The sequence below is a fragment of the Grus americana genome, chromosome 1 (genome assembly GCF_028858705.1).
Source record: "Grus americana isolate bGruAme1 chromosome 1, bGruAme1.mat, whole genome shotgun sequence".
Lineage (NCBI taxonomy): Eukaryota > Metazoa > Chordata > Aves > Gruiformes > Gruidae > Grus > Grus americana.
In genome coordinates, this window is record NC_072852.1 from 82,686,060 (window position 1) to 82,702,511 (window position 16,452).

Sequence of the window (16,452 nt, forward strand, 5' to 3'; positions counted from 1 at the left end):
AGTAGCAATGATCTTTTCTTCCCCACGTGTTTCTGCTTGTGAATATAAAGAAATGTGATCTAGTTCATAGAACCACTGTCTCACTTGTTACTAGTGCTTCTAGACTCACCTCTGTAGTGATAGATCTGGAAAGGGCTGTTTCCCACATTTGGGGATATTCTTGGGAATGCAGACCTTGGGGATGAACACTCTGTTTTGAATTCATTGAGCCTATTTTTGGACTTTAGAGCTCTGCGGGATTGGAGCCAGAGAGCTCAGCTTTTTGCAGATATGAATCTTGAGATATTCCAGATTGTGACCATATCTATTTCTCTGTCATTTAGTAGTATGTAATCCTGGTGCCTTAAAATTTAGACTGTCCTTTAGAAGATAAGAATATATTTTACATTTTATTTTTAATTTTACAAAACCACTATGTATATCTAATAACATTAATCTGGGAAAGGAACAATTTCCCTATGGGAAGGGAGGAACTGTTTTAAAGTTTTGGAGTTGTAGATAAAATAACTAGAGTATTCCACGCCTTTCTAGCTTGGAACAAATATTGTTAATTCCTGCTGTGCCATGACCATCTGTGCTCAGAGTTCTTTCTAAAATAATTTTATGGCTTATGAAAACTAAAGGCTTTGACATTTAAAGAAAAGCTAAGGGGAATTCTTTATTGACTATGCTATCCATGCATGCTGTAGGATGGCTAAGCTAACAATAGATGGAGTACCAGATACTTCATTCTGCTGTAACAAAACATCTCCTATTCTAGACTATTATCTTTTGCTTGGAATTTCAGAGTCTATTTCTTACAGTGTTGCTAATTTAAACTTCCTCATCCTCATGAAGTCCTTAATACACTGCATTCTATTATTTAATTATCCAAGGCTAATTTGAGTAGCACTGCTGTCAGTGTCACTTTACTCGCTAGCTGTAGGAGTGTGGCAGCAGCCAAGTTTTGCATTTTTCTCCCTCCAGCCATGTTCTTTTCAATTGTTAAATATCCATGTCTCCCTATCTAGCCTGGTGACAAATGGATATTACCAGACCAGTGCCACACTGTGACATGCTTTCCAGGAGATTACACAGTTCTGGAGAGTCACCAAATTAACTGTGAGAGGATGCCAAAACCAGTATGTCACAGCAATCTTCCTGCTGTTAAGATTGAAGAAACGTGTGGCTGCCGATGGATGTGTCCATGTGAGTATCTATCTTTGCATGTATGCCCCCCCACCTCATCACTTCAAATGTTTATCAAAAATGTAATGCTGAATGGAGCTGCTCAGACATTGTACACATCAAAGATGTCAGAGGTGGGAGGAATTAATGCTGTACATGGGTTAAACAAATAGCTATGTGCATGAAAGTCTCACTGGTGCCTGGAATGTGTAATGCTAATTGCAAGTTCAGGGCCACTGTGAGCTTATCTTTTACATTATTATAGCTATAGTGCTTTATCAGAGAATCTCACACTTGATTTCTAAAGCTATATGAACCAGGAAGGAGGATGTATGGATGAAAACAGAACTTTATCTAGGCATTCTGTAAGCAAGTGATGTATTCTTGGTCTGCCCCTAGGCTTGAAGGTTTGCCGTGACCTCAGTCAAGTGCATGTGTTAAAGAAACAGCAACAACAAATGCTCCCTGCCTCCATAAAACCTCACCCTAAGTATTTGAGCAGAAACAGTGAACACTGTGTATTTAGTGCCTTGGCTGAGATGACAGGAACAGAAATTAAGTGCACCCACTCACATTTACAGGGTGGAAGGATTCAGCCTTGTGGCTGGTGATCCATTTAGTAAAAAGAGAGATTCTTCAGGAAAATCCCACATATGTCAAGGGAAGACTTGAGGGAGGAAGAATGAAAATTTCAAGCCAAAAAATGAGCTGGAGCCTCTAGATCGCCTCAGTGCCTGGACAGATGCTCTTGAGAACAGAGAAACGGTGGCAGTCCAGAATAAAGGAGGTGGATATATGTGGATATACACAAGTTTGGCACAGGGCATCGCTCCAGAACTGTCACAGAGAAGAGCACTTCATGGTGGAAAGAGGGGTAGGCTCAGTCACTGGGTCTTTTGGTACACCTCAGCCTGGGTTTGGGGACTGAGCTTCACTTCCTCTCCATGCCAAACAGACTGTAGTCATCCTTGATTTCCATAAAAATTAGTCAAGATGCTTGCTTTGAATTCAGTGTTCAAAAGATAAGCTCCAGTAACTCTTAAAGGCTGTATCTATAAAAAAAACCAACAAACATTTCTACAGCCCAATCATGCATGCTATTACAGCTAAAATTTGCAGAAATCCCAAAACCAGGAATCTGTAGGTATTATATTCAACAGTGTTTAAATCCTGCTCAGAGCCTGAACATCTCTGGCTTGATGAATCTCTTTGGCTTTGATGAAGTGTTCAAGACCATTTTCCCCAATGTAACTGAAAATTGGGCTTACATCTAGAGTCATATGATTACTTTTTAAAGTAAATCAGAACCCTCTGTATGCCTTCTCCTTATAAAATATAATCTCAGTTCAGAATGTCCTCTGCAGAACTGGCTGTTTTAAGAACAATTTCTTCAAGGCACTGCTTGAAGTGTCTAAGCTAGTTAGCTAGATTTTATTCCCTGAATTGTTAGACATCCAAAATTTTAACACGCCAACTTTTAGCATTTTCTGAAAGCGTATTCAATTATCTAAACACTTCAAGTTAACATTTCTGTTATGATATAAATATTTTGAAAAGGCAGAAAAATGTATTTGAATCATTGTATTTTATAATGTTTAAAAGATTCTCTTAGTGATATGTACCCATAAAAAGCACATCTGTAATAATTTTCTTGATCCTAAATACATTGATAGCAACATGAAGGCATTACTTTTGGCATTCATTTTGGCATATGTTTGGCAGAACATGTCTTCATAAAGAATTTCTGAAAGGATGAAATCAAAATTACCATTCGTACCATTAGTTGATTATTATGAAAAGATCTATAGTTGACTTGATATCGCTGCTGTTTAAACATGAGATAACATTTGTTTAGCTCTTTATGAATTTAGCGAGCCATGAAATGCAAAATTTAACTTTTTTTCCTCCAAGGTAATACAGCTTGTGAGGGAAAAGTGGTAAATTTTCATATGTTATGAAAGGAGGAAAAAAATCCCAATCCCATCCAGTTGATTAAAACCCCATGGGAAAAGTACCCTTGTTTCAGTGACTACTTAGCAAAATCTGGATGATGCTGTGTCAACTAAAGCTACAGATGTTTCTTTAGTTGACACAGCATCATCCTGATTTTGCTAAGTAGTCATTGAAAGGTGGGAAGGCTGATTCTGATGCTGTGTGCTGAAGTCAGAGCCGAAACTCACAGCAATCAGTAAACTTTAGAGATGGGCATAGCAAAGTAGGCACTTGGTAGGAGGTCAGTGTGCTTCAAAATCTCATTGTTATAAATGGAGGCTGGTCAGGCAATCTGTGCTGCAGGAGCATGGCAACGCATGCTTAATTGACTCAGGATTCAGTGCAGTGGCGTTCAGCTATTTAGAAAGCTAGAGAACGCTTTCAAGCAATTGCTTGACAGTGCAGATGATATGACAAATGCTTCAGCAAAGGGGAAGTACTTGAAAAAGTATTCATCTTATGTCACATAATTGAGTTCAGAGAATAGATCAGGAGTTACACCATAAAGGCGCTTGCTTGCTGAACTAGTTATAAATTTTATAGCAACATGATTTGCAAGGTGCGATTCATGGCTATTGGTTGATTTTAGACTACATTTAAATGGATTGCATTAATACATTTTGTGCTACAGAATACCTATGAGAACTTTAGAAGGATTTCCATTATCCCTAGATTTTTTTTAGATGTCCATGAATAAAAAAAGGTTGAGAAACATTGATTTGTTGCTAACTTGTTTCGTAGTTTTTGATATATGAACTTTATATGAAGGTACAGTAAAATATCTGAAGATGCTCCAGTGCTCCAAAGGGATGTATATCTTGACAATTCAGTGCCAGACAGTACACAAGATAGGCTTGCTTTTTTTTTTAAAGAACAAGTTGCTGTTTGCTGTTTTCCTGGGAAATTAAGTTTTGTTATGGGCTTTAGATTCTTATGAGATTTTTGGATGGTCTTATACTCACTCAGGTTATTCTCAAATCTCAATTAGAAGCCAAGTAGATGAATTGCTAACAATGAGAACTTTCTTCCTAAATGCTTAGTTGACATTGCTTTTATTGTCATTATTATCTTTAAGCAAAAGATTTGAAAATGCATGATTCAGAAGCATCCTTTTGCTCAGGATTTTTTTTTCTTTTGTTCTTGTGAGATTAGAATCCTTGTTTTCCAGTTTGTGAAGACAAGGAAGTGTTTATAACCTAATGACTAGGACATAGGACACTGAGCTGTCAGTTGACCATTGGTTTATCCTGTGCACATTATTTCTCTGCCCTTTTCCTGTTTCCCATCTAAAAAAAAAAAAAAAAGCCCTCAGTATCGACTTGTGACATGTTTGATAACAATGAAATAGTGTTATTTTGATTCAAATTTAATACTATACAGAATAAGATGCAATACCATAACAAAAACACAATGCAAAAATTAAAGAATAAGTATGCCACAGTCTTTCTACAAATAGGAAAGGGATACAATTTCCCTGTTTTCATTTTTCACATAAAATTTATGAATAAATCACATTCAATTTGACTAAATTTCATGCAAAGGGATTTTCTATGAGTTCATCCAAATCTTTTCTAATACTAGTTGTTCCAGACAAAGATACTTAAAAAAAAACATGTGATGAAGTATTTACCAAAGTTTCTTGTCAATGATTTGCTGCAGCATTTGCAATTCATTACCTTCTGAGCTTTCTCAATTAATTGGTTCCACATGCCCATAATGATAGTGAAGTAGTCATCTAATATGAACAAAAGTGAATGCCTACATGACTTTTTTTTTTCCCCCTCATTGATTTGCAGGTGTCTGTATAGGAAGTTCATCTCGACATATTGTCACTTTTGATGGGCTGAATTTTAAGCTAACCGGCAATTGCTCCTACACCTTGTTTCGAGACATACAAAATAATGTTGAAATTCTCCTCCATGAAGGACCATGCAGAGCAACACCGAAGATGAACTGTATGGACTCCATTGAAGTGAAACATCGTGGCGTATCTGTTCAGCTCTTCAGTGACATGGCGGTAAGCTAAACACAGTGAAGTGATCTGTGCATTTTGTGCTCATGCTATAGAATTCAGGTTATGAGGACAAATTTGTTCCCTTTATCCAGTTTCTGCTCCTCTTGCAGCCTGTTCTTAGGCTTCTGAGCAAATGCCTCATTTCAATTTCGTAATACAATCTACATTCACGTAATGAGCCAGACACATTTCTCTTCTTGTTCTCCCCGTTGTGCTGGTGTGACAATGTCAAGAACACGGGATTTGGCAATGTCTCCCTGACACTTCTGCCAGAAAGGCAGGGATTATAGACAGGACATACTGCACTCTGATTCTCCTCTGCTGGCAGAGATCCTTTACGCAGTGTTATCATTCAGCGCATAGGAGAACAGCTTCCATTCTTCACAACCTATGCATGACTTGGCTAGCTGAAGAGCCAGGGAGTTGGTTCTTACCTTGTGTTCACATGGACCTCAGCATTAGACTAAAGGCCAGTTTAGTATTCATTATGTCTATTTTATAGGCAGAGAAGTATTCAAATTCAATATGACACATTTTCAGTCTCTGGGTTCCTCAGACATACAGGAGTCAGTTAACCTGCAAAGGTGATCTCTTCTGATTCATGTGGAGCAAAATAGGATGGAACAAAATATCTGCACCCAGTTCTGTGTGGTGATGGACAGCCTTGACTTTCACTGAGGTTTATTGATAATCAGGGTCTGTAGGTGGCATTTTAACTTCGTGGCGTTAGATTGCTAGCCTGTTTCTACGTGATGCTGAAGGAATGTACTTATATGGGAAAGTATTGAAAGAGTTGTTCATATAATACACAGAATGAAGGTCAATCAGTTCTGTGCATTTTTAGAGTTAATAGAAATTTTCAGCTTGCAAAATTGATTCTTATGTCCAGATTCAGTTGGATCTTCAAGTATTTGTGAAGTCAAAATGTGTTTCAGCTGTAAGATGGGGTTCATTTTAACTGCTTGCTAGAACTGATATAATGATCTTGCCTTTTTGAAAACAGGTGGCTGTCAACAGTGAAAGGGTTCAGATCCCCTATTCTAGCAGTTTGTTTGAAGTCACTGTCTATGGAGCAATAATGCACGAAATCAAGTTCTCCCATCTTGGACATAATCTCACATTTACTCCAAGAAACAATGAATTTATTCTTAAACTTAATTCAAAGAGCTTTTCTTCAGGAACACAAGGGCTGTGTGGTAAGTTTGAAAACTAGTAATTTTAACAGCTTCCTACTTGGGCTTGAACTGCTATTTATGTTACTGGAATTTATGTGGTCCTGAATCTGTAAACTGTCTGGCTGAACTGATCCCCTGTTTTTGGCACATTGCTAATCTATGCATGTTTTTCTAGTATGGTCATCAATGTAATAGCTCATTGACTCCCAATAATACCTTAGAAAGAGCAAAGCTAGACATGTCTCATATTTTGCTTATTTCATGTAATCTTTTCAAGGAGTTTGTTTTGGTTTAGGTTTGGGGTTTTTTGTTTTTTGTTTTTTTTTTTTTTAAACGAGTCTTTAACTTTAGATTCTTACATATGCATTTATGTGAGAGATACGACCTATGCTTGCAGTGAAGGTGAAAGGTTTGTCAGGGGTATTACTACCTGGGAGAATTAATTCTATGGTATCATCTATGGTACAATCTACCTCTGTGGCATTACTTAGACCACCTCTAATAATGAAACGGAAATCAAGACCCAGGGTTTTTATGCCTCCATTGATAATAGCTATAAGGAATATCATTCATTCCTCTTACCCTTGACATTCACTGAGTGGCCCCAACCAGCTCCATCTATCCTGTGCCTGTTTTCTCTAGGTTTGTTTCATTGCTGACTGTATTCAAACTCTTTCTTTTCCTTTTACTTACTCTCCTAGGGGTGTGTGACCAAAACCACATCAATGACTTCACATTACATGATGGTTCTGTCACTCCTGACAGCAGCGTGTTTATTCAAGACTGGATGGTGGAAGAGCCAGGGAAGATCTGTGAAATCCGGAGAGAAGACAGATGCTCTGAGCACGCCACAAGCCACTGCCACCTTCTGCTCTCAGATCGGTTTGCAGAATGCCACAGGGTAATCTCCCCCAACATGTTCTACGAGGCCTGCGCAGAGAGCAGCTGCTATGAGGATGAAGCCTGCGAGATGATTACTTCCTATGCTCACATCTGCAGGGAAAACGGGGTCTGCGTAGACTGGAGAACACCCGAGTTTTGTCGTAAGGGGTTTACTCTGCATTAAAACAGATATAGAAACTGTCTAAGTTAGTGAAGGTGGTGACAATGACCATCTTGTCAGTGTAATATTACTTTTTGAATACTGTGTAATGGGGCAGAAGTTCCAGATCAAATTTCCCATATAAGCATTATGGCAGATCTGATAACTGGTTTGTGATCCGCTAAGTTGCATATTATGGGAAAAAGTGTCTCTTAGTAAACTGCTAACTAGTAAAATGCAAGGTAGTTATGGAAGGCTAGAGGGATAACCTATGAAATAAAAATACTGTGAAAACTATGCAGAGGCAAACACAGTTATGTGTTTGATTCTGCAGCCACTGAACCATCGTGGGGCCAGGTTTGCACTGAGAGGCTGCTCTGATTCTGCCAGGCAATTTTAGCTGCAGATATCAGTGCTTTGGTATGGACATTGGAGGGGTGTGTACAAGGCGGATAGGGAAACTCATAATTTGGAGTAGTGGAACTGCTCCCCAGACTGTCACTGTTGTAGGTGCCAATGGCACAAAGTAAGACGTTTCTCTGTAATAGTTTCTGCAAATTCCCCATGTTCCAACAAAAGCCTAAATCTTTCAGACTGTGATGGAAGAGTGACTATGATTTTAAGTTTCTACTGCAGTGAAAAATGGGGAAATGGCCACTCTTGATGGTGTGTTTTCTTGCCAGCACATGCCAGCTACGCTGATCAGCTGCAAATTACTTTGCAAATCCAGTTGTCCTTCTGACGGTGTTTTGCTTGTGTTTTGGAGGTGAAGAGTTTGTGGTGTGAGAAGGCAGTACAGCAGGATGTGAGCCTTGCAAATTTCCCAGAGCGCAACTGAAGCAGGATGAGCGTGCTAGTGTTAAATTGAGATGGTTGTCACTTTGTGTATCTGCTCTCCTGAATTCTTATAGACATAGGAATTTCTACCCTATCTTCCTGTTTGGTTTTTTTTTTTTCCTTATTTTTCTTTTTTTTCTCCTGCCAACCCTATTATAAGGCATACCTAAAGATCTGCCAAAAATGCAACATATAGATAAGTACAAATAAGTAATTCTTGAGGTGGCTTATTCTACACCTTCTCCTGTTAGGCTGTCTGCAGTGATGGTTACAGACATTCAGATATTCACTCACAGTGTTTCTGGTTTAGTCAAGTATCTTAGATGAATATGTATGTAGGCATTTTCTTTCCCAGCTAACCCCTCATATAGTGTCTTGATATAACAGTCATTTTCTGCATCTCTTGCCTCTCTTGTTTAGTCAGTTCTTGTCGCCTTGCTTTCTTTACCTCTTGCTGCCCAGATACTTTTCATTTCATAAGCGGAGAACCAGCATCCTAAAGGCATGATACCACAAAAACTCAGTACATGTTTTGGTTTTATTCATGTTTTAAACTAAGAATGAGGGAATGAAGGGATAGGAAGTCAAGAATGTGAATTTTGCCTGAGCCTCCAGTTAGTGTCTTAAATATCTTTCCAGGATAGGTTATTGGAGGACATGTCATTGCTGCAGACTGAATCTTTTAGGAAACAGCACAGTCTGTTTGGACTATAGTCCTAGAAAATAGAGGAGGAATATTGGCAGCCATTTTCCAAATTTAGTACTTCAGTCAGACTTTGCAAATTGTAATGTCCAAGGCTGAATGTCAGTGGAGTACCTTAATAACTCTCTGCAGTTTTCAGTTTCCCATCTCGTTACACAGGGTGTATGAGGATAGACAAAGAGTTGCCCATTTTAGCACTAGTTGCATAAAACAGTCGTTAGTGTCCTAACACTAGCATCATCATATTCACCCAGGTGCATGTGTACAACTGCCAAAAATAAAATTGCCAATTACAGGGACATTATACAGGTTACATTAATGACTAAATAGACATTGCAGCTCAGTCACTCTACCACTACATGTTTAATAACAATGGCATGGTTCTGGAATACCTTGCTTCCCTCCCCCCACTCCAGTGAATCCCTGTCATTTTTGTAGAGTTTCATTTGGGGTTTTGTCATCCCATATTGGGATGTTTCAAGTCCCAATATGCTCGCTGGAATATCCAGTAAAGACAGGGCCTGTTCTCCATCCCGTGCTCATTCAGTTCCACTGCCTGAGCTTTCCTTGGTCCTTTTTGGGAGGCTGGATGTGTTGAGTGGTATCTGGTAGACTCCAGCTTTGTATCAATGGATGGAGGGAAACTTTACTCCAAGGTGGGAATGCATAGTGAGGAAGATTATTTACTCTGATTTCCGTGCCCCAGACCCCACACTTAGTAGACGTAAGTTGCAGCAGCCTGTAGCTTCCACTGGTAGCCATGTAACCCTGAGGCACCGAATATGCACCTCTTGAGCAGGCTCACCCTCACAGTGAATGCCTGCTGAATAGGGTTTCCACTTCAATGACAGTATGGGCTTCAACTTAATGTGAAGATCATAGGGATTTCTAACAAATCACTGCGTTACTAATATCGACACACATTGGGGATTCAGCTTTGGATGGAGAGGAAGCTTTGCTGGCCTGGAAATAGGATTGTTTATATAGTAATTAATGAATGGATCGAGATATATTCATTCTGCAGTTACGAAAGAAACGGCAGCACATGTGGAAGTGACCAAGTCAGCTTTGAACTGTGTAGCTCAAGTAACAGTAGCAGTCAGCAAATTTTGCTCAGAAAGCAGAAATACTCAGAATATAAATGACAGCAGCAGTTGTTAATCTTCATATGCTGATGTTTCCATGAGTGCTTCTCAGCAGCTCTTTAAGCTCATTTATGTACAATGTGGACATGCCCTCTAGGTACTTGCCAATACTAGCTTGCAGATGAATTACATTTAGACAAGTAGTCGATACTTATGTGGTGTATGAAACAAACCGTTAGTTGGTACTACTCAGTAAAGCTGTGGTTCTTTGAGGAGGATACTGGTGGCACTCAGCAGCTGCAGGGAGGGATTCCTGGAAGAATATTCTGCTTGAAAACGTTTTTCATGAGCCATTCTGGTTGTTGGAGAGTTTTGGGTTTTGTCTTTCATTGGGGTTTTTTGCAGGCCCAGGTTAGACAGCAAATGCGTAACAGGCTGTGCCTGCTCGACTGACGGGCAGAGACATCTGGCAGAGAAGCAAGAATGAGGGTCACAAGGAGGAGAGAGAAGCAATGGGATACAGGAAACCTTTAAACCACCTCTGCTAATGAGGGATTTGTGTGGTGGAGCTACACTGAGATTATCCGCTGCTGTTCGTTTGCTGTGTAGGCAAGGCATGCCAGTGAGGCCCATACAGCTGAAGAATTTAAACCATCACTTGGAAATCTGTAGTATGGGGATGGCTCTATGACTGCCTTCAGCTGACCTGGGACAGTTTTTTCTCTTCCTCTTCAACCTCCAGCCGTGCATTCCCACTCCTTCTGCTGTGCTGGCAGTAGTCCTCACATGCTGCTTGGTGAGCTGTGAAAACTAGCTGTAAAAGGGGAAAAAAAAGTGCCAGCAGGAAAGAGCAGCTGAGGTGAGGAGATGGCAGCACTGATCTAAGTTGGTTTAATGTGGCCTTGAAACCACTCCCAAGAACATTGGAAAACTTTTCTAAACATATTCCTTTGGGTAAAGACGACCGTTAAGAGAGGTTTAAGAAAACTGTGACTGAGCAATGCAGGGAGATTGACTGGCAGCTGATGAGCTATTGGCCCCGGTGCGGTATTCATGACAGCTTCACCAGTGCTGTTTTAGCTGTCCTTTTGGCTGCACATGACAGTACAGTCAACCCCAGGAGCTAGCAGGCTAGCTGCTAAATTATGCTACTTAGAAGAAAGGAGCGGCATTGTTGCCTGAAAAGATGTGTGCCTCTTTCTCCATGTATCAGAGACTTGAAAAACACCCCTCGCCTAAACGTCCATTTAGTACTTTAACCAGGAATGCTCTGCCTTGTCTTACCTGTTTGACCCACAAAGTCAGAGTGAATCCCAGTGCAAACTGTCTCTAGACCTTTCACTCTGAATTTAAGTGATTTACTTTATTCTGATGGACTTGCAGCTTCTGTAGATCCTCATAGAGGCTATTTTCTCCCAACCAGTATCTACTAGGAATTACTCTAATTTAAAGGAAAAATAAGCAGCTGAAGAAATGTCAATACTTAAATGTGCCAGGTGACACTTTGAAATGTGCTATCATAGGTTTATGGGAAACTTGTCTTTTTTTTTTTTTCTTTTTTTTCCCAGGTTTTCTTTTACTATTCTCTTCCCTGTTTGAAAGAAAAGGTCATTTTTAATGGAGCAAACAAGCTGAGAGTACAATATCAGTACATGATCATATTAGCATCATACATGCTAGTATTTGAGGTAGATTTCTTTTGAAACTAATTTGGCAGTAGAATTACTCTTCTATAACTTGGTTTTCAGCCTTATTTTCCCCTTTTGCTAGTACCCAGAGTCTTTCCCTTTTTATTCAGAAGCAATAAGCATTTGAGGTGAGCACTGAAATAGCCAGCCAGGAGGGTGGCTTGTTGAAGTATTTTTTCTGAGGCTGACTGTGGGGAGTCCTTAATGCCTCTTCACATTCCATACCTCTGGCAGAAGTTTCTGTACAAAAAGCACTTTTCTTTTTCCAAACAAAAAGCTTCCATAACAAAAAGTTACTTGTAAGTCATGTAGGACCTGGCCAGATCTCTGGAGCACAAAGGCAGTCATGTATCTGAGGTGGATTTCTACAATCTCCTGGTTGTTATTGTGCCAGTAGGATTTAAGGATGTTTAGGATGATTTTCCAGACATTGGAGTTTATCCCATCTCTTGACACTGCTTATGCACATCTAATTCCCATGCCCCCAAGGACAGAGACAACTTCAAAACAAGGGAATTCACTTGAGCTCGTTTATATTTCTTTGCAAAACATAACCATGTCATTTCTTCCTTCAATGAAAAAACATTGTCATGTTAAAGAGGCACACAGGCTTTTTGATAGCGTATCTGGAGTCCAGGGCACAGTTCTTCATGGCATTTTTCATATACCTGGCTCCTTAATGTCAACCAAAGAGGAGGAAGGAGAAGGAGCTATGCCACGTACAGTACATTAGAGGCTTTAGCATTGGTAATGATTCTGCTTGGGAGCTGTCCAGGTTCTACACTGATGGGCATCAGCATTAAACTCTAAATTAAATGAATCTATTTTTGTGCAGAGGTTTACTAGATTTGGTTTAGGGTTAGTGGTAGGTAAGCAAGATGAAAGCTAGTGTGCTGAGTATTTTTACTGACACAGGAATAAAAAAGAAAATGACGCACTACCTTGACAGTTGCTGTGGATATATTTTTACTCATTCATTAGAGCTGACACAAGACCATGGTGCTTACTGTAGTCACCTGGTTTACAGAACTGTTTCTGGGAATGAGTTGTTCTGGAAAATATAGGATAGTCTAAGTAGCTGCTAGTACAGGTTTATAAGCAGGCAACTTGTCCTATTTTACTTCGACAGACCTTTTTGTGTTTTCAGAATCCAGCTAAAGCATTTCATGGTGGGACTGAACTCTCTATCAAGTTTCTGTGGCTTTTCAAGTTCCTCTGCATCTGCTGAACTATGATGGTTTTCCAGACATACAACCGTAGACTCCAATATGCCAGAAATGATCAGATTTAGCACGTCTTGAAACAGAAAAGGGTTAATGTTAAAGGCGTTTCTTTTCTGTTTCCTTTGGCTAGGAGGGGTGTGTGTAGACAGTTTAGCTGATGATTGCTTGCTTAGTTGGAGCTCAGGTCTTCATTCAGTAATTTTCTTTCAGTGTTTTTTTCAGAGGACTGAAAAAAAGTCTTATAAACCTCACAGCAGTCACAAACTGGGAAATAAAAAACACTTTTCCTAATTGAAGCTGTAGAGGAAAATAAAGTAGGCTTAAGGGAGTACACAGTATGGAAGCTGTGTCCATAGGTTTATTGAATAGCTAAGCCTCATTTTTATATTTGTGTTTAGAGACAATACCCTCAGTGTTGTGAACTTATCAGTAAAAAATTTATGTGTTAGCTTAGGGGGGAATGCAACTTTCCTTGATTTAGTTAATTCCATTAATAAGGCAATTCAGTTAATAAGGTGAAGAAATCCAGCAGATTCAGTTTTGAAGTATCAAAATGTTCTATTTCTTAGCTTTCTTTAGTTGCTTGGGAACACTGCTGTCCATCAAGTTTTCAAAAACCCCTTTGTTCAGTGCTTTAGTCTGTCCTGGATATCTCCTAACCATGCGCTGTTACCAGTGCTTCTCTAATACATGTAAAGGTGATTCCAAATTCTTATGTCTCTTGCCCGGTGTTGAAAACAAACTTAGGCAAGATGTTCAGCTCATGTAAGCCATTGTATCATTATTAGGGTAAGTCATACTTTGCTGATTCATGTGACTTGATGATTTCTGCATGGACTGTAACTTAAGCAAATGCCTTCAATCACTTTCCACTGTGGATTTTGTTAGTTTTAAAAATGTATTTTCAAAGATGTTAGTGTCTGAAGAGGACAAAATATGTTCATCAGATGATAGCTTTCAAAAACCTGAACAGAATTCTAAAGAAAGTGTGAGTGGAAACATTTATCTGTATTTCAGATCTCTTTATGTAATGACTTTTTTTTTTCTGTCTTCCTCAGCAATGAAATGTCCCACATATTTGACATATGATCACTGCCACAAAGCCTGCATAAAGCACTGTGAGAATAGTACCAAACTCAGTGTCTGCAAGGATTATCCCACAGAAGGCTGCTTCTGTCCAGACGGACAGGTGATTTTTAATGACAGCTGTGTTGATGAAGAAGTCTGCACACAATGTGTCAGTGAAGATGGCATGCGCCATCAGGTAACTATATACTTAGCAGCTTACCTTTGTGAGTGGTTGGGGTTCGTACTTTTGCAAGTAAATCTGTCTTGTAAACCTAACTATTTTCCCCTTTGGACACTTTATTTTCTAGCTCAGTTCCTCATAACCGGCCGGCTGTCAGCCCCATGTGGCTCCCTAGTGTGAAATTGGCTGGGACAGATATAAAATTCACAGCTGGGACTGTACAGACCCGGAAATGCATGACAAATTTGTATGGAGGGAGGTCTAGAAGGAAGACAGGAGGGATGGCATAAGTCAAGATTTACCAAGAGAAACACCTCTATTCAGCAGACTCTTACCAGTAATGACAATTTAATCATCAGTCTGGAACCCTTACTTAAAATGTATTGTATTGTCTTTGCAAAGCTTACTGAAATATTTTCAGTGGTTGGTGAGGAGCAAGTGAGACCAAGACAATCTTACATCATGTCATATTAGCCTACATCCTTTTTATTGACAAGATTTTTTCCTTTAATGAAATTTGTCATTTCAGTTAAGCTAAGCCAGACCCCTCTGTGGCAGAACGGGATTGGGAAGAGCTACAGGTGCTGGGTGCCAAACTGCAGTGAAAGAGACTGTTGGTTTCCATTTCAGCATCACACAGCGGGTGTGCAAGCTCCTCCCTGTGCTCCCTGTTCCAAGTAACAGAGGTGGTTCCTCTTCACTCCCAGCTACTCAGCTCTGGGAGTTTTCACCTAAGTCAGCCAGTCCTCTTAAATCTGCAGTTTTGTTATGGGACTTTAAGAAGAAGGGGCTTTAATTTCAATATTTAGATTGTTATGAGATTTTTGGATGGTCTTATCATACTCACCAAACCTGCTGTCAAAGACATAATCATTTTTGCAACATAGTTCTTCTGTAAATAACAGAAGTCTGTGTGTGTGTGGATAGTCTATTCTTTGCGTAAAAAGATGATTTGAATGTATGTACACACAAATGTAGACTCACATTTCATTCAGCAAGAAATTTGTTATAGTTAAACTGAAAGGAAGCAAAGTCTATTTGTGACTGAAACATCTCTTTTAAATACTGTTTGCACTGCTTAACATAATGACAAAAGCATCAAACTTAAGAGAGCAAACACCTTTCTTTAGTTGAGGGGTACCAGCAAGCAATGCACTTGACTTGGTGAAGCAAGCGTTCCAGGCAGAGCTTTTCCAGTGCAAGAGCTGTACTGATTGCAGGTCTGCACTGGGAGCCCCACACGTGTCAGTGCAGCCCGCCCTCGCACAGGACAGCCCCACGCGGGTCCAAGGATCCCGCCTTGCCATAGCTTGTGCCTTAGTGCTGCCTCCTGGCACTGTCCAAGCACAGCACAGTGGAAAAAAGGGTCAATAAATGTGATTTTGAGGGTTTCCTACTGCAGGGCAAGGGGCTGGTACAGGAGCCTAACACCATTAACTCCCCTTCTCAGGCATACGTACCCTATGGATTTATGCAGTGAGAAGACAGACATAGGGAAAGTGTGTTCTTTCGTTCCACAACTGCATCATCCAAATGATGTTTTTCAGAACAAAAGTTTAGAATTTTCTGAAGAACTGAACACGTGTAGCTTGTACTAGCTGTTATTTTAAGGTTACAGCATCTCCATACATATGGCCACAATTTTTCCTTTGTGTTCTATTTTGGATCTTTGTTTTAAATACAGTATCATTGGATTTGTGTAGTGCTTACAGTAAAATGGAAGGAAAAGAAAAACCCAGTAATTTTTGTAATAAAAGGAATAGAAAAAAAAAATCTTATTATTTCTCCTGAAGGACAAAATAGGTTGCAATGTATATAATCACTGCCCTAAACACAGATCAGTTGTGCACAAGTCTTGGTGACCCTGAGAACTCTAGTTATTTTATTATGATTCTATATGAAAAGGTTATTGCAAATGCATGTTAAAGTCTAGTATCTGTGTGCCTTAAATCCCTGAATCCTCAGGCAATGCAGTGCATTTTCCATTTAAATAATTGTTTCAAGCCCTCGTGGAGAAAAGCTCAGCACACATCTTGGGAATAATGTCTGCATGATATCTACTTGTTTCTGCAGAAGTTCTGAAATTCATGAGTTGTCGCATGCCCCTTAATGGGGCTTTAACTCTGAAAACCTCTCGTCTGTACCCCAATGGCAAGGCTTAGATGCAGCTGCTGTGTGGATGGGGAGGTGGAGGGCACGGGAGGATCAGCTCACACAGCCGTTTTGCGTCTCCACTGTTGCAGGATTAGCTGTGTGAGCAGTACAACAGGCAGTGCA

General features: G+C 39.8%; 1 protein-coding gene across 1 annotated transcript in view; it reads left to right on the forward strand.

Annotated features, from left to right (window-relative positions):
* VWF (von Willebrand factor) overlaps positions 1-16,452 on the forward strand; it is a 146,536-nt gene that overhangs the window by 95,958 nt on the left and 34,126 nt on the right. Inside the window, exons 34-38 of the mRNA XM_054847069.1 lie at positions 1,011-1,188; positions 4,956-5,176; positions 6,177-6,369; positions 7,050-7,391; positions 13,985-14,190. Of these exons, the coding sequence (XP_054703044.1) occupies positions 1,011-1,188; positions 4,956-5,176; positions 6,177-6,369; positions 7,050-7,391; positions 13,985-14,190 (1,140 nt within the window). The remainder of the gene's footprint in view (positions 1-1,010; positions 1,189-4,955; positions 5,177-6,176; positions 6,370-7,049; positions 7,392-13,984; positions 14,191-16,452) is intronic.